The sequence below is a fragment of the Kogia breviceps genome, chromosome 4 (genome assembly GCF_026419965.1).
Source record: "Kogia breviceps isolate mKogBre1 chromosome 4, mKogBre1 haplotype 1, whole genome shotgun sequence".
NCBI lineage: Eukaryota > Metazoa > Chordata > Mammalia > Artiodactyla > Physeteridae > Kogia > Kogia breviceps.
In genome coordinates this window covers 105,063,026-105,085,528 of record NC_081313.1, presented here as the reverse complement: position 1 = coordinate 105,085,528, position 22,503 = coordinate 105,063,026, and the positions used below count along the sequence as shown (strand labels likewise).

At 40.6% G+C, this 22,503-nt stretch overlaps 2 protein-coding genes across 15 annotated transcripts in view; one reads left to right on the top strand and one right to left on the bottom strand.

The window, feature by feature from the left end:
• Positions 1-22,503, bottom strand: part of MEGF10 (multiple EGF like domains 10) — a 376,760-nt gene that overhangs the window by 329,653 nt on the left and 24,604 nt on the right. The window lies entirely within an intron of this gene.
• On the top strand, positions 258-21,858 carry C4H5orf63 (chromosome 4 C5orf63 homolog). 10 transcript variants are annotated; one of them, XM_067033382.1, is made up of 6 exons: positions 259-348; positions 2,030-2,075; positions 2,368-2,421; positions 16,043-16,163; positions 20,280-20,336; positions 21,225-21,858. In XM_067033382.1, the coding sequence occupies exons 2-6, from the start codon at positions 2,068-2,070 to the stop codon at positions 21,387-21,389; spliced, it is 405 nt and encodes a 134-aa protein (XP_066889483.1). In that variant the 5' UTR covers positions 259-348; positions 2,030-2,067; the 3' UTR covers positions 21,390-21,858. The 10 variants fall into 10 exon arrangements, with proteins under 10 accessions (XP_058917583.1, XP_066889483.1, XP_058917580.1 ...); XM_067033389.1 differs by having other exon boundaries at positions 280-348; positions 21,213-21,858; XM_067033383.1 differs by having other exon boundaries at positions 281-348; positions 2,287-2,421; positions 21,213-21,858.

The window sequence follows — 22,503 nt, the reverse complement described above, 5'->3', positions numbered from 1 at the left end:
GTAAAGCTGATGGTGAGCAATCAATACGTGTTAGTTTTGAATATTAATCTTATTATTTTCTCACACCTGATGCTCGTTATTAATGGTTCCCAAACATGCCTGGTCACTTTTCCGTGGACTTTTTTTTTTTTTTTAAACAGTGTGGCCTTGGTTCTTGTATCTCTCTTTTCATGCGTAACAGCCCAAGCGCTACCACCCTTCAGAGAGACGATCGACTCGGACGTGGGATCCACTAATGCCAACCCGAGCGGCTGCGGGCCGGGGCGGAAGTGCGGGGCGGGCGCTTGGCGGCCTGGGCGGAAGTGCCGGCTCACGGCGGAAGCGGCGACCCGAGTAGCTGAAGCTCAGGTGGGTGCCGGTGGTGGGGTGCCGGCAGTTGGGCGCTCGCGGGCCCTCTTCTGGAGCCGGCACGCGGGCTGGAGAGGGGGGCACGGGAGCCCCACACTGTGCCGCACTCTGCCGATTTCCATTGTCACTACAGGAAATTTAATTAAACTGGGAGCCATGAATCCGTGAACCTCCGGAGCAAATTATAAGCGTGAGTGCGCGCGCGATGGCACTCTGGTGGGAAAGGTAGCTTTTAAAGAGGAAGCAGAGCTTCCCTGGTGGCGCAGTGGTTGAGAATCCGCCTGCCGATGCAGCGGACACGGGTAGATCCCACATGCCGCGGAGCGGCTGAGCCCGTGAGCCATGGCCGCTGAGCCTGCGCGTCCGGAACCTGTGCTCCGCAACGGGAGAGGCCACAGCAGTGAGAGGCCCGCGTACCGAAAAAAAAAAAAAAAAAAAAAAAGAGGAAGCAGAAAACATCACAGCTTCATGCTTCTTCCGTGATTCACAGATGCCCTGCTTCGGATTTATTCGTTTTATGAAGCGGTAATATAATCTCGACTGGCTGAGGTGACTGCCTTTTTAAATAAATATTTTTGAGCAACCATGTTGACCTTTAATTGAGGGCTGTAAGGTTTAATCGTCGGTGCTGGCAGGACCGCTGTGAGTCCTGGGGCTCTCTGGACCTCCTGTCTGCCTTTGTTGGGCAAAAGCAGCCCTCTGGGTGCTGAACCATGAGAGAATAAATCAGAGACTGTACAGTTCTCAAATACTTAGCCTTGTCAGCCGCCCCTGGCAAATATCCCTCATACAATTTTTTTAAGTAAGTCCAGAGTTACAAAAAGTCCCTACTAAATTGCTACTAACATGAATAGGCAAGTCTCTGTTTCTAAGGCTATTCTGTTGAAGAACAAGGAGTTTTTTGCCTGGCAGATCTTTATTCTTGTTTCTTAACAGAAAGTATTTTACGTCGTAATTTATATTTTAGAGCACTTAAAAGAAAAACCCACAGTATGGCCCAGCTAAACCCCAAGATTCTCAGCTCCTCCAGGACAGGGATAGTGTCTAAGATCTATTATGCCCCCCACACTTTCTAGCACATTCCCCAGCATAAGCACGTCTCCTTAACCACACATTACCTTGTTTAGGCAGCCATGAGAGCCATGTCTCAGTGTGGGACTGCTAAAGATGAAGTGGCTATTAGAGGCCACAGTGTTCTCATTTACTAATTATCTCAGGAATACTGTGTGAAAATGCTTGGGAAGCTCTCTACCAATATTTACAGCTGTATGCATTGAGATTTAAAACACTTGGAAAAAGAGGTGTGCCCTGGAAATACTGAGTGGTTATAGTAATATTGGGGATAAGGCAGAACTAATCATGGTTCTGTGTGAAATGTCGTAGCCTAATAACCTGGGTCCTGTTCAGCTGAGGAATTGCCTGGAACCAGAAAGGTCCTGTTGTGAAAATTAAGGTTGGCGGGGCTGGTGTTTTAGAAAAGCAGACTCCGCAGAGTTTCTTTCTTCATGCTTATTGTGGTCAGTAGTAGCTACCTGCCAAGGAAGGATCAATATTTTTATGTCTCCTTTATCGGAGGAAAATAGGCTATGTGGTTTTCTTTAGATGGACTGATGGCAGGTAAGGAAATAGGAGGATTTTCCAACTTGGGGATTTATTAGACTGTGTTTCTATTTTATTCCAGATGCCTGGTTCTCGTGGACTCTTAAGTACCCAGAGGCAATGTGGAAGTATGCCTTCAAAAATAAGTTTTTTATTATTATTAAGGTTTTTGTATTTCATAACATGTGCATACTCCAGCTGGCTGATGCATTTAGTTACTCTAATGCCAGGGATCAGGGTTTCACACGTAGCAGGACCTTGAAGAGATCTGGTACAAGTAGTACTTTTTTTTTTTATGTTCCTTATTTTAAATCTAATTGTGCCACTGCTTTATTCAAGGAGTGTACATCAGAGGAAGCCAAAAGCCAGCTGGAACAGTTCCTGCATGCAGTTTTAATCTTGTTTGCAATTATTTTGAAGGGGAGAAACTACCTGGATCCAGGGATGTGTAGCTACACAGGTAGCAGGGACTAGGTGAGTTTCCTTCATCCTTCCCCTAGTATCACATAGCAAGTCTGAGAGACAAAATTATTTGAGGAAGAATATGCAAAGTGAAAGGTTTGGGCTAAGTTTCACGTAGATATTATTCCACATCCCTACCTTCCCATCTCAGTTACAGCCGCAGAGAACTGGAGGCATGAAAACATTACTCTCTTTTTATTCCAATCCTTACCCAAGATAAGATTTCCAGAGATAGAGGCAAATTCAAAATACCTTCTATTTTAAGAAAGGATTTCAGAGCATTTTACCAGTAATATCTAGTAATAACCATTTTACTGCTATAGGCTTCATCACTGTGGTATTATTTGTTTGTAAATCTTTCCCCTACCCAAGGTGTGTCCTTAAGGGCAAGGAAAGTATCTTAATCACTTTTATATCTCTAGTATCTGGCATGGTGCCTGGCACATAACAAACACACAGTACATGGTATAGAAGGGAGGCTGGATCTATAAGGAGTATGAAAGCATCACTGGGAATGCAACAAGGTAGAGAAAAGAATATAAAGCAGTAACCTTTCAAGGAGCTACCAGTGCAGTTATAAATGCTGCAGTTACTAATCCCTCGATAAACAGCTTGGAGTAGGGAAGGGCATATTTGAAAATCTACAGATGGTCACCAAACTGCCTTCCAAGGAGATCTAGCCTGATCAGTTGCATGGTCTTTGTTATACTGAATAGAGTATGCAAACTGAAAGGCCCCACCAGCCCCCTTTCCACTCTCTCTCAAGGCCTGCCATGCCCAACTCCTCACCCAAACACCTATTGAGTGAATATTTGAAAAGTATCCATTTGAAGGTATGCCAAATTATTAGCTTACCTAGGCCACTAATATCTTGGTTTGGTCCTGCCTTAAGGATGAAGGACTTATGTTTGTTCACTATTTTAAGGCTAGGTTACCCAAATAATATTGAAGGAAAGCCACAATCATCTTTTCTACTTTACTAACATTTCAAAAGAGTTCAAAGTTGACAGCTTTTTGTATTGTAATAGGGCAGGCATGTGGTATATGCTGCTTCCTTCTGTTGCTAGTGGAATTCCAACAGAAACCAGAATGTTACTACTGGAAACAGATGAACTTCCTCTCATTGTTCCTGTACTTTTTCATATTAATCATGAAATAGTGGGGAAGTGGCTTCTACTTTAGTCAGAGGGAAGGACATAAGACTGAATTATTTAATTTTTTGAACTCTTTTCTTCTTAAAACATGTAGTTCTTCTAGTCAGCCAAGAGAAAGGATACTGTTATTTAATAGAAATTCAGTCAGCCAAAGCAGCTTAGGATATAGACTGGAAAAAAAAAAAAAAAATGAGAGAGATCTAAATTCAGCTCTGTTTCTCCAAGTTCAAAAATAAAGTTAATCTGTATCATCTTAGATTTAGAGATCAGAACCTCATTCTTATAGTAAAAGAATTCTGCCATCCGAAGCTGAGACTTTTCCTCATTCTCTCCATCCTTAAATTAAATCTTAAACAAAATGTGGTATCTGTTATTCAGTATACTCTGAGGATTAATGTATAAAACTTTTTGAGACTTTTTTTGGAAAAAGGGGGTTGAACTTGGAGGTCCCTTGCAGTTCTGAGAATTCTGTGTTGGTCTCATTATACATAAAAATAGGCACTGTTCGAAGAGAAATATAGAGAAAAAAAATTGCAGTATAAAAGGCTTTGGTAAAACAGTTTCTTTATCCATAAAGCAAGGGAAATCTCCAAAGTGTCTTGGAATCCAGTTCCAAAATATTAAGATTTTCTATCAGTGACAAGTTTTAAGTAACAGAATAGGACTCAGAGAATTAAAGAATCTCACATAACTGAGGGTGGCTGAGGCATGACCTCAAGAGTGGATAGTTCCCAACATTCAGGTATTAGTGTCACAAGTCCAAAGAAATGCTGGATTTAATATCTCAAATGTTCCAAAGTCATTTGCTACAAAATGGCTAAAAATGAATGAAGCATCTTTCAGGTCTTGTGTGGTCATGTGGATAACACGCCTCTTTGGCAAGATGAATTGGAAATGGTGGAGTATTAGTGACAAATGGAAGGCATTGCCTGGGTGGATGGAGTTTGAATTGCAAACAGTTACTTTTGGAAATGAAGTTGTGTGCGTTTTAAATAGCAAGGAAACTGGCATTATGAGCTGGGTACAATAAGGCTAAATGTTTTAATGAAATTGCCTTCTTTCTGGGTCAGTATTAAGTATCAGATATACCTTCAAAGGGAATGGGTCATTTTGGCTAAGAAGGATAATGTGGAGAGGAGTCTGCAAAATTCCTTATGTACTTTCTTCCCATCCCTTGAACTAGCATGATTTTGCCATCATCTTAAATGCTATCTTTATGGAATGAGGGAATTTTCAAATTGGTTTTTAAACTCAATATTAAGCCTTCATGTATGATATAACCCAACCACATTATTCAGGCTTTCTTGGCTTTCAGGAACAGCTTTGCAGCCATTATGTCTTTTTTTTAACATCTTTATTGGAGTATAATTGCTTTACATTGTTGTGTTAGTTGCTGCTGTATAACAAAGTGAATCAGCTATACGTATACATATATCCCCATATCTCCTCCCTCTTGCATCTCCCTCCCACCCCTCTAGGTGGTCACAAAGCACCAAGCTGATCTCCCTGTGCTATGCGGCTGCTTCCCACTGGCTAGCTATTTTACATTTGGTAGTGTATATATGTCCATGCCACTCTCTCACTTCATCCCAGCTTACCCTTCTCCCTCTCCGTGTCCTCAAGTCCATTCTCTACATCTGCATCTTTATTCCTGTCCTGCCCCTAGATTCTTCAGAACCATTTTTTTTTTTAGATTCCATATATATGTGTTAGCATACGGTATTTTTCTCTTTCTGACTTAACTTCACTCTGTATGACAGACTCTGTAGGTCCATCCACCTCACTAGAAATAACTCAGTTTCATTTCTTTTTATGGCTGAGTAATATTCCATTGTATATATGTGCCACATCTTCTTTATCTGTCTGTGGACACTTAGGCTGCTTCCACGTCCTGGCTTTTGTAAATAGTGCTGCAGTGAACATTGTGGTACATGACTCTTTTTGAATTATGGGTTTCTCAGGGTATATGCCCAGTAGTGGGATGGCTGGGTTATATGGTAGTTCTATTTTTAGTTTTTTAAGGAACCTCCATACTGTTCTCCATAGTGGCTGTATCAATTTACATTCCCACCAACAGTGCAAGAGGGTTCCCTTTTCTCCACACCCTCTCCAGCATTTACTGTTTGTAGATTTTTTGATGATGGCCATTCTGACGGGTGTGAGGTGATACCTCACTGTAGTTTTGATTTGTATTTGTCTAGTGATTAGTAATGTTGAGCATCCTTTCATGTGTTTGTTGGCAATCTGTATATCTTCTTTGGAGAAATGTCTATTTAGGTCTTCTGCCCATTTTTGGATTGGGTTGTTTGTTGTTTTGATATTGAGCTGCATGAGCTGCTTGTATATTTTGGAGATTAATCCTTTGTCACTTGCTTCGTTTGCAAATATTTTCTCCCATTCTGAGGGTTGTCTTTTCATCTTGCTCATGGTTTCCTTTGCTGTGCAAAAGCTTTCAAGTTTCATTAGGTGACATTTGTTAATATTTGGTTTTATCTCCATTTCTCTAGGAGCTGGGTCAAAAAGGATCTTGCTGTGATTTATATCGTAGAGTGTTCTGCCTATGTTTTCCTCTAAGAGTTTGATAGTGTCTGGCCTTACATTTAGGTCTTTAATCCACTTTGAGTTTATTTTTGTGTATGGTGTTAGGAAGTGTTCTAATTTCATTCTTTTACATGTAGCTGTCCAGTTTTCCCAGCACCACTTATTGAAGAGCAGCCATTATGTCTTAATAGTACTGAACATTGTTGCATACTCTGAATTCAGAATATGCCTCTGCTCTAGGCCAGATGCTGAGTCAGTATCTTCAGGGTTGAGGATAAGGGGAGGGATACAGTGTGTGCAAGCCCCACTGTGTTAATGAGAATTAGTCCAGAGTCCCCTTTGGACCCCTGGGTGCTAGAGGGAGTGTATAGTAACAGTATATTACTGTTCTTGATCAACATCTTCATTTTATTTTTCTTAGCTGAATGTTTTTCTGGAAACCAACCCCATTACCAAGTAGACTCCTCTGAAGGAATGATCTGGAAAATGTGACTGCTAAGGTCCAAAGATTCTAAAACAAACTCTTGCTTACTCTGAAGATTCCTCCTCCCTTTCATTTCACATTTGTCAGCTTGCTATAGGCCTAGGCAAACACAGCAGCACTTCTGGACATGGAAGAGAATGCCAAGATGATGAGGGTCTGCCATTAAAAATCATGCTTTAAATGTGTCCATCAATAAGAAAGAAACACATTATTCTTCCTTTTTGGAGGCACTTTTCCATCTCACATGCTCAAACAGTTGCAAGATCAGTGGCCAGCCGCCCTAATGTCATCTCCCCCATTTTCCTGCTGGGTCTTTTCTGATGCCAAGGCTTCCCAGTTATGACTGAGGAGCTAGAGAAGCGAGTTTGCAAACAGCAAGCCCGTTTACACTTCTCCCCAGATCTGTGTATGAATTTTGGTCCTCTTTTAATGGCCTAGCATTTTAGACTCCTACGGGTAACTACTTCCAAGCCTTTCTTTGGAGACCTTTGAAGTCTTGAGCTATTGCCATGGCATTTCTTCTGTAAGTGGTTTCCCCTTCTCTGATCTGGAGGATATTTAAAAAGCAAAGCCTACAGGCAGAGTTTCTCCTAGTCTTTGTAAAATGAGAGAACAGGACAGGGGGTTGTATTTCCATTTTACAGTTGATGAAACAGGCTTAAAGAGATGAGGAATTGCCTAGCATCAGAGAACTAATTAGTGGAATTGCCTGTCTTTGGGGTTTATATTTATTAAATCTGCACACAGAAATGCACCCAGGAATTCAAACATGCTGAAATCCAACTGAAACTTTGTAAAAAAGAGTAACTTTAAAGCTCTAGATGAAGAATCATACCATTTGTGCTTAATTCCCCTGACTAATGAGTTCGTGGGAACTATGTTCATTTAAATTTACTTCAACCTTTCTACACAATTTATTCAGAAATACTTTGGAACAAGTTTTGTCTTTAAAGATTATTAATAAATCCAACTTTACCACTGCCTAGGCAGCTTCTGTTTTGATGTACAAGGGTTGGGTTGAGGATATCATTGCTAAAATAATAGTGGTACTGAATTTTCTCTAAAGGCAAGTATTGGGAAGGAGCAACCGGAAGGGAAGTGACTTTTGTTCAGAACCTATCAAGGGGAAACCTCTACCCCTTGCAAACTGAATTTCAGTGCCCTGTTCTGTAACTATGTGAGACCTGAGTAAGGTAAGCCAGTACCTGGTGCCGAGGTATTTGCTGGTCTAGGTAGTCAGTCTTAGTAGAAGATAAATATGCTGGGTCTTTAATCAGTGATATCATGTCTTAAGAATTCCTATTTAAGTAATGTTCACAATCTGAAGTTTTCAGCTGTTTCTGTTCGAAATGTTTTTCAGTTTTGCAACTCCCTATTTCTGAGACTATTATACCTAGAGTTTTAAATCTTCCTTTTGGGGCCAGTAAAAGCACATTTCACTCAGTAGAAACATCATCATTATCATTATTAATAACAATACCTTATTTTTTGTATTATTCAGTAATAGTTAAGCCTTATTTCTCTATTCTGCTTTTTAACTTATACAATGATTTTTACATTTATTATCTCTTTTTAAGACACCCAACCAAATTTTGCTTTTACTCTTCTCCCCTACACCACTGCCTCCATCCTCACCAGAAATATCCCCTTTTACTTAAGACCTGAAATTAGGCAAGAGTCAGACAAGGTAGTTCATTTTAGGGGTAGGCATTGGTTGGAAGGTTTCATTTTTTTGGAGCAACATGAGATGCATCTCATCTGATTTGTGGTAGCTACTTTGACTACCCCTATTCTAGTCCAAGCCCTTATCACTCTTTTTGACAGTGGGCCACTCCCCTCTTTCTGGAGACACTTTCTCCTGTTGGCTTCCATGATGGCCCACTTTTCTGATTTTCCTCCTACCTCACCAACCTTTCTGCCTCCTTTGCTGGCTCCTCTCTACCCAACTTCTGGATGTTGGATTGCCTCAGAGATTTGTCCTGGGTCCTCTTCTTTTTCTCTGCTATTTAGATGATCTCATGATCTCAGGTGTAATTACAGCCTTTAAACTGAGGGAGTCTCAAATTTTCATCTTCAGCCCTGGTTTCTCTCCTGACTACCAGACCTGTACACATGACTTTCTACTTGAGTCTCATCTTGTCCCTCACTGAGCTCCCATACCCATACACTCCTCAATCTGTTCCTGCCTCAGCTGCCATTTTAGTAAATGGCACTGCCACCCACCCAGCAGCTCAAAACCAAAACTAGAATAGTCCTTACTGTCATTTTTAATTCCTCATATCCAGTTCATTGGCAGGTCCTTTTGGCCCTGTCCACACCACCCTCCTTTCTCACCTGGACTACGGCAGTAGCCCCTAACTGGGTCCCTGCTTCCACTCTTGCCATCCATTCTCACACAGCATTAAAGTCATCTTTTTAAGATGTACATGAGGGACTTCCCTGGCAGTCCAGTGGTTAAGACTTCGCCTTCCAATGCAGGGGGTGAGGGTTCGATCCCTGGTCAGGGGGCTAAGATCCCATATGCCTCGTGGCCAAAACACCAAAATAGAAAACAGAAACAATATTGTAACAAATTCAATAAAGACTTTAAAAATGGTCCACATCAAAAAAAAAATCTTTTAAATAAATAAATAGATATAAAATGTACATGAAACCCATCACTTCCCTCCTCTAAATCTAACTGTGTAAAAATAGAACCTCAGTTCTTTAACATAGCCTGTGAGGCCTTAGGTGATCCAACCCCCACTGACCTGTCTCCTCCACTCTTCCCCTTGCTTACTGTGCTTTAGCCACATGGTCCTTTCTGTTTCTTCCACTAAGTCAAGGTTGTCCTTACCCCAGAGTGTTTGCACTTACTGTTCCCTCTCCCCAAAATGTTCTTCCTTCAGATCTTTGTACCTTCTCAGCCTTTAGTCTCAGCAAAAATGACACCTGCTCAGAGCATTTTATTTAAAGGACCTGCCTTAGTCACCATCACATCACCCTGTTCACTCTCTCCCCTCTGCTTACCACTGTCTGATGTTGGGAGACATAAAAGAGTCTTTTTGGGCTTCCCTGGTGGGCACAATGGTTGAGAATCTGCCTGCCAATGCAGGGGACACGGGTTCGAGCCCTGGTCTGGGAAGATCCCACATATCGCGGAGCAGCTAGGCCCGTGAGCCACAACTACTGAGCCTGTGCGTCTGGAGCCTGTGCTCCGCAACAAGAGAGGCCGCAACAGTGAGAGGCACATGCACCACGATGAAGAGTCGCCCCTGCTCGCCGCAACTAGAGAAAGCCCTCGCACAGAAACGAAGACCCAACACAGTCAAAAATAAATAAATAAATTTATTTTTTTAAAAAAAGAAAACCTTAAATTGCTAAAATATTTTAAAAAAACAGAAAGGGTCTCTTTAACTTCTCTATAATATGGACCCGTGAGGCCAGGGACCTGACTTTTCTGTTCACCACTGAACCCAGTACCTATGAGTATCTAAGGCATGGAAAACAGTAGGTAATTGCTGAATGAATGATCTCACCCCGCACCTGGATTTTCATAATTGAACTCTTTCCCGTCGCCATTCTTCTTTCCTTTGCAGCCATCTTGCTCGCTGCTGCCAGATCAATCTCCTAAAACACCGATTTTATCACATCGCTCTCATTTAAAACCCTTCATTGGCTCCCATCCAAAAGGCCACAGCACTCCTACTTCATGCCTTTGTGTCTAACCCTGGCTTCAGAATGCTTCCCCTTTTTCTACATATCGAAATCCTACATGATTTAGGATCCTTCTCTCGTGAAACCACTTCCAATCTCAGCCCACAGTACTCTTCCTTTCTCTTATGACATTTAAAGTTGCCTATTAGATGTCCCTGTTGTGATCTCTCTTGTATTTATATTGTTTCAGTGAAGAATTTAACGCCCTCCTCCTGAATCTGCTGAAGTACATCTCTCTATAATTCTTGTTGCTTGTATCCAGAATGTGGAGTTGATTTCTCCATGTGAGAGTTTTATTTGGAGGGAAAGAAATGGACTAAACACCAGACAGGATGAAGAAAAAACAATAATGGTTTATTTTGCTAAGAATTTGAAGCGGTGAGGGGGGGATATGGGGGCAGAGTGTATGTACCAAGTGATGGATATGTAAATGCCATATACCTTCAGTGAAATTATAATCTTACTGGTTAGGCCAGGCCCACACTTCAAATAGTTAGAAAACTTTTACACAAATCACTGTGTTGAATGCAAATTAACAGAGCACCCATTGCATTCAAACAGTGTAGTAGAGACATCCAGATACTTGGAAACCCCTCAGTCATGGTAATAATTTTTAAAAAAATAAAAAGAGGTTTTGTCTGTAGGAACTCATATGACCAGTCATTCCTTTCTGGGACTGATTCTCTGCCCCCATGTGGTAAACCTGTTGGCACTAAAGCCTGGAAGTAGAAGCTTCAGGGAATGGAGTGGACATGCAGGGTATGTCTGCTCAGGGTTTCATGTGTTATGTGGGATCAAATCAGCAGTCCAAATGCATAGCCAGGCAAGGCTGTGGTGATCATTTTGCAATGTATGCAAATATCAAATCATTATGTTTTATACCTGAAACTAATATATGTTATGTTATTAAAAAAAAAAAAAAGAATGAATGAAGCTGAGCATGAGGCCATGTACAAGTGGGCCCACAGGTGGGTGGTGAGCTGGGGATCCTTGTTGTAATATCATGTCTGAGTTGGTGCTACCTCCTTGGCAGTTCCCCTAGCCAGGTACCCTGACTGCTGTGGCTGAGGTGCTGAAAAAGCACCTGAGATCTCACACATGCAGGGAGTGAGGGCCCCGTTCCAGGTTGCCTTCCACCCTCTACCCTCTGTTTCTGTTCTATAGCCTCATTATAACCCTGCTTAGCCCCTTGAAATTGACACCTCAAAGTATCTGCTCAATTTGCATCTTTGATTGTGTCTCTGTATGCTGTGTCTCCTTGTCACTCTTGGCTCCACACTTGGACCCAAGATCCTAGGGTAGGCTCTCACTTGTTTGGGAGAGAGGGAGGTTTGGACACAGCTGACTGACCAAAAGCATATAAGACCACTGGGGAGGCATCATTTGTCCCTGTTTCCCTGGATTAGGTAGAGCCCAGTGACCCAGATGAGTCCCCCGAGAGCAACCTCACCTCATTACATAAACTTTCAGTAATCTAAAATAATGGATTTTGTTCCCAAGACAGGGATGTGTTTGTGTGTGTGTGCGCACACATGTGTTTCTAGTCACTGTGTAAAAATAGGAATGTTGTACTTAGATGGTAATGTATGTGAAATGGAGCACTTAACATCTCACATGGCATAAATGATGGGACGGAAGCCCTGAGCCTCTCTTTCTGGAACACAGGTTCAGTGAGAGTGACGGTAATAGTGTTTGGTTAATGTCAGCTCAGCATTAAATTTACATTGTATTCTTGCGAAGAAGCTCCAACATTATCTGTTAATAACGAAGGTGGTACCTGAGTTTATATAAACTTTTTGATTTTAGACATGGGCTAAGAACACTGTAGCTTGCTGATGAGGGATCATATGAGCTTGGAGATTCGGTGTGCCCAAGGACTCTTCATGTGAATAAAAATTCTGGTCAGTGAAGGTCAGTTTCTCTACTCAAGCGAGAACAATGTTGTTTCCCTTCTAATCAGACACACACAGCATTTGAAGAATCCAAGAACCCCACATAAGTGATGTGCAGCCATAGCCTGGGCAGCTCCTCATGGAAGAAATGAATAATCCTTAATAAAGGCTCAAATGACCCTGGCTTCTTTCTGTGCAGTAATCAGTTGTTTTAATGGTATGTCCTTCAGTGCTTCGCAGGGAAAATGCTATAACGTCATCTTCCTTATCTTGCTTCAAGGAGGGCTGAATTGGTCCAGTCAGGCCTCCTCCATGTTGTATTTGATTCTGCCATAAAGACCACTGAAGTTGGCCACAGTTTTGTTGAAAAGCCAGCATTCCCTTTCTCTTTCACGGTGATCCATGCCTCTGAGCGGCGGTGGACTTGAAACAGCAGGAGTCACCATCTTTATTGTTAGGCTGTGGAATTTGTTTTAGACACAGTCTAAATCCAGTCTTATGCTTTTTTTTTTTTTGTCTGTGACAAAGGTGACCCAATTGTGCTTCTTTGATATTATGAACACAGCTCTTCTTGCTCATATCTCAGAGGCATGTAACAAAATACAAAGGATAAAAAATTGTGTCTTTGTGTGTAGTAAGGACACACACTTCATGACTAAATTCAGTGACATAATCAAAAAGGTGTTGTCCTCCCACAGTCATGAGCCAACAGGCATAGACTGCCTTTCAGAGTATTTCTTATAGTGCTGAGATACTGTTCAAAAATAATAGAACTAATGAAAATGTCACATTGTCAGAGTAGCCAATATTAAGATTTTACTTCAAGAAAGCATGATGGGGTGACTGTGACGTTGACAGCAGTGGTGTTAGGGTTTGGGGTGTTCCAGTTGGAGTGTATCATTTTTCATTTTACTTTTTATTTCTAGAACTAAGTGAACTCCAGCATTCAGAACTAGCCATAATATCTTATTTCTGCCTAGGAGAGATATGGGAATATTTTTTTGTATCAGACTCTAATATAATTTTATAATACAGTGCCTACAAAGAAATAAGTTAATTTAACAATGGGGTAAAATGCACGTGCCCTAGTGCGCTAGGGCATTTGGAAAATATGCAGGTAGTAAAATTGCATAACGCTAATGCATTTCTCAGTAAACAAATGTGCCATGTTTAAGTGATTAAATACATATTTTTTAAAATGAGAAATAGAGACTAACATGGAAAAGAGAACTAGTTTTAAACAAGATGGTTGTGGCATCTCTGAAGACTTTACTTAGCTTTTTGGGTTGGTTGAACAAGATTCTAGAAAATCTGGAATGAAGAGCAACTCTGTTTACTCTGACAGGTTTTATTTGTCTTGGGTGCAACCAAGACCACATGCTGTGTTTTGTCAAGTTGAAAATACGGAAGCAGATTTCCATTGTGAATGTGAATTTTTTTTTTTTAACAAAAGCCTTAACACCTCAGTCTCAACTCAGTTAGGTGAAAGCAGTTAAGTTTTCCATTCCTTACCAGCCTGACGTCAATAAATCTTAAATCCCTCCACCAAAAGCACACACCTGCCGTTCACTGTCCTGGTTGTAACCTTAGGTCACTGCCTTAGATAGCCTGCTGCTTCTTATTTCCAAGAGCTATCTTTCTGCCTTTACTCTCACAAAACTGATTTTTAAAATTTTCTTTCTCTTTAATTTAATACAGTTTCTTTAACTTCATACCCTAGGAGGGTGTGCTACTGTTGGCATAAGGCCTTGCCAAAACCAACGATGCAGAAATTTCCACCTGTCGTAAACATGTCTAGCATTCCATTGATACTTCCCCTTCCGTTATATCCTCTGTAGACAGAGCCGTGTTTGGAAGCTATTGTCTCCAACCACATTCACCTATTGGAATGTTGGTTCTGCTGAATTTATGGAAAATATATATACCAGGGCTTATCATTTAGTTGAAAGCAGCACAGCGTATTGTGAAATTGTTTAGATCCATTTTCCTCCTTAGAATAATGCTGGGTCCTTGTAAAATCCTTATCACATTCCTTTTTTATGCATTATCAGGACCATTTAGTTAGCAGGGAGATCCAGGGAGAAGTGGAAGACTAAGGATTTTAGAGAGAAGGAAAGATAATTGTTTTCACAAATCAGAATCCAATCCTTTTGTCCCGTCTTCTTTACTCTGGTTTGATATGGATTTTAGTGCTTTTCTCTAAAGTCATATCATTCTGTTTGAAATGAGTTTAAAGCTAATCTTATGCTGAGAAGCCTGGTCACCAGTAGAGATTAGTACTAATTATTACAGGCATGCTCTCTGGAGCAGAGCAGGAGGAGATTCAAGGTGGTGGTGAGAAGGGGCTGGGACCAGCTGCAGCGCCCTGGCCTGCATCTTGTGGACACCGTGAGGAGCACTGACCTTTAGTTAGGATATGAGATCCGCCCACATAGTGACTGCTGTGCACACTGAGTGTCTGATCAGGGTTAGAGGTGAGACTACAGCGGGGGAGAAAGCCTCACTCCAGTCCTATTAACATTCGAACAACTATTTGAACACCTGCTATGTACCAGGTTAATTGTAGATGCTCTGGAATATTTGGGTGAACAAGTATCTGGTCCTATGGAACTCATGTTGTAGTAGAGGGGACATATAGGTAAAGAAATAATTTTAGATAGTGAAGGATAAAAGAAAACCGCAGCAAGATATGAGGAAGAAGAGTGGTGGACTGGCCCACATTGGTAGTCACTAAGGCATCTCTAAGGAGGTGACATAAGCCCAGGCTAGCTGAGAAGCTACTTAAGAGTTTTTCATGCAGAGGAACAGCAAGTACAGAAATCCTGATGAAGAAATGATCTTTGGTTATTCAAGGAACAGAAAGAGAATCTTTGTGCTGCAAGTTGCCAAGATAAGGGAGGGGAAACTGATAGATGAAGTTGGAGAGATAGAGTAAAGAGAAGTTAAGAAATGAAGATACCAGGAATGAATTCATGCAGGAAATATTGATAAGTGATAAAGTCAACAGTGCATAAGTGTTTTAAAAGTGAAATCATCATGTCTGTAGTTTAAAGGACAAAGCTGGAGGCTCAGTAGAATAACTAGGAATAAGTAGGGTGTCTTATGTCGAGCAAAGTAGCAGGATGAGAGCTTCAAGGCCTAGTGTTTGACATGCTGCTATTACCAAGATGTTCTTATTGGAATATCTCCAGTAGAAACACTAGTACATTTGTGGATGTTTTAAAAAATGATGACCATCTCCTTTTAAAATACTTCTTAGAAGAGCTGAGTGGATTTTTGTTTTTGACAGGTTAACTCAGTTAGCCTAATCTCCCCTATAAGTTCCTCTAAGGACAGCTCTGTGTTTCCCCACTTCTTGCAGCAGAGGGGCATAAATCTCATAATAGCCTTAACCTTCAGCTGGAGACTTGTGCTTCTTGCTTACTATCTCCTTTACCGTGAAGGTGGCTGGGCATTTTTGAATGCTTACCTATAAGATAAGCTATCTCTGTGAATAAAAACCATTTCAGGAAACTTCCCACATTTTAGGGATCATCAGGATGCTAGCAAAATCTGCAGGTGAAATTTAATTTTTTATTCAAATTAACAAACCCATGGAATTTGCTTACAGAAACCAAGTGATAAGACACACAATTAATCCATAAATTTGGATTTTTTTTCCCATTCTGAATTCTAAATTTGGAATACAGTGAATATTGAAGCATCATGAAGACTTGCCAAACATCATGGCCTCTCTGACACTCCTGGACTCCAAGAAGCACATCTGAAGTCTTCAAAATTCCATCATAGATTTGCAGCTTACTGTTTCTGTTATAAAGAGCAAAGTCTAGGGCACATAAGTTTACTGTCTTTTTCTCTTTTGGCAGAATTAAGATGTTCTGGTTTCAAGGAAATAGCATGCAACTTGCCAAACACTCCTTTCAACTGCTGTTGAGAAATCTATCTGCCCCTGAGACTGCTCTGCCTGTGCTAACCTTATTCACAAAGGTACAGAGTAAAAAGTAAAATCACTACTTTAAAAACATAAAGGATTAAAATGTTGGGTGAAGAAAGTTGTACATTTAAGAAAGGGGAAAAATGTTGAAAGGAAAGCAATGGTATAAATTTTCTTCAGACATGCTCCTCAATTTTTCAGTTCCAGTTACAACAGTGGTAACTCTTTATCCTACCCAGATACTTCATTGTGTCACTGTTATCAGGAGGTAAATTAATATATTTAATTGTCATCTGATCCATACATTGAAAGAAAAGAACTATCAGATGTTTACAAGTGTATCACTTAGAAATATAGTCAACTCTTATTATTTGTGATAATCATGTTCTATAAAGTCACCACGAACACTGAATTAGCAAGTACTGAACCACTGCTCCTAGGGCAAATATAGGGTTAGGTTCCTATGAGCTTCTGGTCACAACATTTTTGAACTGATCAATACATAACCTTGTTTTATCTGTGTTTCTGTTTAAAGGCACCTTATTTAACATATATTGTTGATTCATTAACACTGAGCTCAGGGCCAACATCACTGTAACTTATGCCTGAACAAAGCTTATCTAACACAGTATTTTCTCCGTAAGGCACATCACAGCCTTCTTATGCTTAGAAACACTGGACAGTACTTCAGCACTATGCTTGGGCCATTTTAAATCGCAAAATAACCAAGAAAAAGCACAAAAATGCAAAGATAGTGGCACTAAGTAGAAAAGGACACTTGTTTACAGTATGGGAGCTGGAACAAGAAGGCAGAGCATCATCCTGTCCCACCTCAGCCAGAAATGTGCACTTTGAGCAACTCAAATTTTTTGCTGCTCTATGCACCTGCATGTCTGTGAAGGACTACGAAAACTTGGGTATTGATTTTAGGGTTACAAATAAGTTTTAGCTACTAGATGAATTCGCAAATACAGAATCCACAAATAATGGGACTGACTGTACTTATTTTCTTATCCCTAACATTGGTTTTAAGCTATAAAGCAAGTTTTAATTTTTAAGAGCTTTTTCCTCTAAAATTTATAAGACAAACATTATGGATTTCCTTTTGCTAGTTTACATTACTTTGTGTGATTTGTAATCGAAAAAGAAAGAAAGTGCAGGGTAATAGAATTACCTTTAGTGAATAATAATACTGCAATTCAAACAAAAAACGTCTCGTTTGATAGATTTTTTTCAGACTTCAGGCATTTTAGCAATTTGAATATATCTGACAGTTATCTAATAACAAAGTTTAAGTCTTTTAAAAATTTCTTATTGAAAATAGTTAATCTTTACTTTTCATATTCATAAGTATATATTGCATTATTATGGAACAAAAATATTTCATCACTTGTGTCTACATATGAGAAATGTGTGTGAAAATTAACCACAAAAACAAAATAATCCCTTAAGGCTAATGGTGCTCACTCAGCCTAACTATTCTGCACTATTTTTCAGTTTGAACAACAGTCAAGTTAGCCAAAAACATGTGCCAAAGCAAAACACACTAATCTTCCATTCAGCTTAAAATTTGTACCAAACCCTTCATTTGTGTCACTAGGTATATAATAAGACATTACTCTCACCTCCCGGAGTTCACAGTCCTCTGAAAGAAAAAGTACAGTATCAGGTCTCTTTCAGTTATAAATAACAGAAAGTACTACCCAGAGTGGCTTAAACAAAAAAAGGATTTTATGGATTAGTCTGGTTTCAGGAGTAGCTTGATTCTGAAACTTAAGCACATTACCAGTCTCTTCAGCACTCCATTCTCTAGGTTAAATCAGTTCACACTCTGGCTCTTCATATGGATAACTGCAGTGATCCCAAGCCTCAGATCTCACATTTCAGGTACCTACAGAAACTCCAGCAAAACCCTCACACTATCCTTTGGCTTTGATTGGCCAATCCCTGACATTTGTAGTTGAAGGGCTACGATGTGCTGGATGCCTCAGCCTAAATCAGGTGTTCCACCCCCATTCAGGGAGCAGTCAGCCACGTGCTGAGAGCAGTTCTATGAGGCAAAAATCACAGCATTCTTGCTACAAGAAAGGGGAGTGGGTGGTAGACAGCCAACCCACCAAATGTCCAGTACAATTCAGGGATAGGGTAAATAAGTGCTGTATTGGCACCACTGAAAATCCTAGACAAGGATGTACAAATGTTCCAGACCACTGGGTCCTGTCATTTTTCAGCTCATAGATTTCTTTAAAATTTGATGACCTTTCCTTATAAAAATACATACACACGTGATAATTTGCCCAGACTTCCACAGTCCCTGGGTTGTTTGTTTTGTTTTGTTTCTGGCTGCACCGCACAGCTTGTGGGATCTTAGTTCCCCGACCAGGGTTGGAACCCGGGCTCACAGCAGTGAAAGCGTGCAGTCTTAACCACTGGACCACCAGGGAATTCCCATTCTCTGTGTTTTAAAAAAAAACAAAATAAAAAACCTGATCCTAGCTCTACTAAAGTTTTTTTATTATAAAAGCAAATAGTACCAAATTTGGTACTTCTGCAATTTCACTGGTTCTTGTTTTGCTTTTGCTTTTGCTTTTGCTTTTAACATCCTCTCTTGACTTTTTGAAACTTTCTCAGAAAATTTTTACGTGGTTATATTAAAAATCACAGACTGGGAGTCCCTGGTGGCTCAGTGGTTAAAAATCCACCTGCCAATGCAAGGGACATGGGTTGGAGCCCTGGTCCGGGAAGACCCCACGTCATAGAGCAACTAAGCCCGTGCACCACAACTGCTGAGCCCACACACCACAACTACTGAAGCTCACGTGCCTAGAGCCCGTGCTCTGCAACAAGAGAAGCCACCAAAATGAGAAGCCGGTGCACTGCAACAAAGAGTAGCCCCCGCTTGCTGCAACCAGAGAAAGCCCGCCGCAGCAGCAAAGACCCAACGCAGCCAAAAATAAATAACTAAATATTTACAAAGTCACAGGCTATCCACAATCTGTTTATTGATAATGCTAAAATAACATAGTAAGCCCTGAAGCAGGAAAATATGGCCAGAAAGACCTTTCTGAAGGAAAACTGTCTTTTGATGATCCAGGTTCTTATTTCAGAATAAGGTGAGTTAAGCTAGAGGAACGGCCTCCGTAACAGCTCATCTTTTCCTGTCACGTTAAAAAGCAGGTTTTATATAAGCATCAGTAATGTTGAATCTATTTTTAGCTCATACAAGAGAACCTATAGTAGTCCCTGTTCATTGAGTCAAGGCCTGAGAAGCCTTTAAAATCTGCCAATGATCCATAGCATTCTCGGCAGACTTCTCCTCTAGATGGTTAGGGTGCAAACAACAATGGGCACTAAAACTTGCTTGCTCCTAAGGTGGAGAGTTAGTCTGGGAAACCTACTGCTGACACTTGTAATGAGAAAACTGACAAAACATTGAAGAGTTGGTACAATCATCACCCAAAATAAAGAGATTTTTCCCTTTTAAAGATGGGACAATCACTATCTAACTCCATCCCAATGGGTTATTAGGAAAAACAGGCTGGGGAATCCCCTGGCAGTCCAGTGGTTAGGACTTCACACTTTCACTGCCATGGGCCCGGGTTCAATCCCTGGTCGGCGAACTAAGATCCTGCAAGCCGCGTGTCGCGGCCAAAAAAAAAAAAAAAAACAGAAAAACAGGCTGGCAAATCTTAGTGCCCCCCAATCAAAACAGACTTTAAGACATTCTGGTGATGTCAGCCAGGCCTGGAAGGTGCTCCTGACCTAGGAAGGACAAAGCCCTAGGACTATAGATGATATGGAAAATAATCCTAGATATCAATTAGATGAAGCCAGTAAAAAAAAAAGTAAGCATCTAAATGTATTGTGTGTACATATATATATATACATATATACACACATATATGTTTAACAAATATAAGCATCAACATTTACTAGATAGATTTATTTGTCAAGAAAAATCAAAACACAACTAAAACATGCTGAAAGCCCATTTACCATGAAATACTAGCTATTTATTAGATTCTGTGGCAGTGTTTTGCTTTGGAAAATAAAACAGTATAATTAACCTTGTAGAAAACTGCCCTTTAAAATAAGAATAATCTGCTTCTTGTGGTTTTTGTCAGGCTGAATGCCATTCTTTGGGTTTAATGACTTTTTTCGTCCTGTAGGATCCGTGCCCCCTTTGTGATGAAGCCAAGGAAGTACTGGAGCCTTATAAAAACAGGGTAATATAATACAGTGTGGCTTTATGTATATGGAATAGATACTGTATGTAGTATAAAGTAGCTGCCTGGATCCTTTCTTTAAGAAAAGAGAGGGCTTCTCTGGTGGCGCAATGGTTGCAAGTCTGCCTGCCGATGCAGGAGACATGAATTCGTGCCCCGGTCCAGAAAGATCCCACGTGCCGCGGAGCGGCTGGGCCCGTGAGCCATGGCCACTGAGCCTGCGCATCCAGAGCCTGTGCTCCGCAACAGGAGAGGCCACAACAGTGAGAGGCCCACGTACCGCAAAAAAAAAAAAAAGAAAAGAGATTGAATGATTTTTCATTTAAATTTTCTTTCTGTTCTTCAGAGAGAGATTTTAGTGCTGATTTCCATGAAAGTCATTACACCTGTTTTTCTCTGAACAGTACTGGTTTTCTTACTCTGACTCTTAAAATGAGTCAAAGTTAACTAGCAGGTACAGCATTTGGGCCTTCTGTTAAGTTTTTGTCCCTATTCCTTTTATCTTACGTTGTCATTTCCATGAAAGTGTTTTCCTGTAGCAAACCATGACACCTTTACCAATCTTACAACCAAAACATGTCTTTCTTGATTCTCAGGCAGCTTCCCAGTTGGGACATTGTTTATTTCATTGGGAACTAAGTAGTATGTGGATGCCTAACCTAACAAATGTAACAGAAAAGTAGCAAAATTAGGGAATGTAAAGAAATAAATCAGGTTATGGAATTCAGGGTCATTAGCTGACTGTGGATCTCAAACAAACAACAACAGTAAAAACCTCTCAGCATTAGAACCAGTCTGGGGATCAGTTTGTCACTACAGCCGTTGCGTTGTTCCATGTTCTCTGAAATCTAGAGCTTTAGTCTGTCTCTGTTTCAGTTTATTTTACAGGAGGTGGACATCACACTTCCAGAAAACTCTGCTTGGTATGACAGGTATAAATTTGACATCCCCGTCTTTCATTTGAATGGCCAGTTTCTGATGATGCATCGAGTAGACATCTCAAAACTTGAAAAACAGCTCCAGAAACTTGAGCAGCAAGGTGCGGGAGGCTGATGAATGCCCTCATGATTTTCTACCCTCTCTGTCCGGAACTCATTTTCCTGAGGAAATGACTGTGGCCTCATGCTCCTTTTGTCACTTTCACACAGTTCTAAGGATGTTCTGAACTCAGTGGTGCCAAATAAATGGTAATATTCCTCTTGTGATTAATGGAAGTACCAATGTGGGAACTGTTTACCTGTTGGCATTTTATAAAATAAGAGGAGTGTATTGGCAGGGAGGGGATGATGGAAGGCAGGAGAAATCTACTTGTTTTTTTAATTTTTCTCCTTTGTATTAATATGGAAGCATTTCACATTCACTGGACAGAGCCGTTTATAGGAAAAATGCTCTGTGTCCCTGTTGCTGCCCTAAGGGCTTAACATTTTAATGAAAGAATAAATGTTCTTCCACTTGGTGGATAAAGTGAAATGTGAATTGTTAATAACTGTGCACAGTCAATAAAAGGATGTTTGTACAAATACATCTGCATGACGTCTATCTCAGAGGAATTTAATAATACCTGTTTAAAATTAGAGCTCACTTTTTTTGGATAGAAGAGAATAATTATCCTAGCCAAAGACACTTCATTTGAGAAAAACAAAAGACTTAAACCCCAAAATGTATGTAAGAATCTCAATGTGCTTTACAGGTAGTCAGTAAACTGATTTGTAATACTTGAGTACTGCCTTTGATAGTTTTTCAGTTATCATCAACTGAGTTAATTCAGCTTTTTTTTTTTTTTTTTTTGCGGTACACGGGCCTCTCACAGTTGTGGCCTCTCCCGTTGCGAAGCACAGGCTCCAGACACGCAGGCTCAGCGGCCATGGCTCACGGGCCCAGCCGCTCCACGGCACGTGGGATCTTCCCAGACCGGGGCACGAACCCATGTCCCTTGCATCGGCAGGCGGACTCTCAACCACTGCACCACCAGGGAAGCCCCCTAGCTATTTTTAAGACAGTGGTTTTATCAAGTTTTAATATCTTGGGGAAAATTCACATCTTACCATAACTGAACAGATATGTCATCTAAAGAAAAAATATTCTTCACCATGTTATGTAAAGTATTAAAAATGTAGTTGTGTACTCTTATTTGTATTTAGTCAGGTTCAGCCAATAGAGGAATGGA

Excerpts from the sequence above, each read along its gene's own strand:
- C4H5orf63 (XM_067033389.1), top strand. Across the intron at positions 2,422-16,042 it reads ACACAGGTAGCAGGGACTAG|AATTAAGATGTTCTGGTTTC; the intron begins GTGAGTTTCCTT and ends CTCTTTTGGCAG. Across the intron at positions 16,164-20,279 it reads TGCTAACCTTATTCACAAAG|GATCCGTGCCCCCTTTGTGA; the intron begins GTACAGAGTAAA and ends TTCGTCCTGTAG.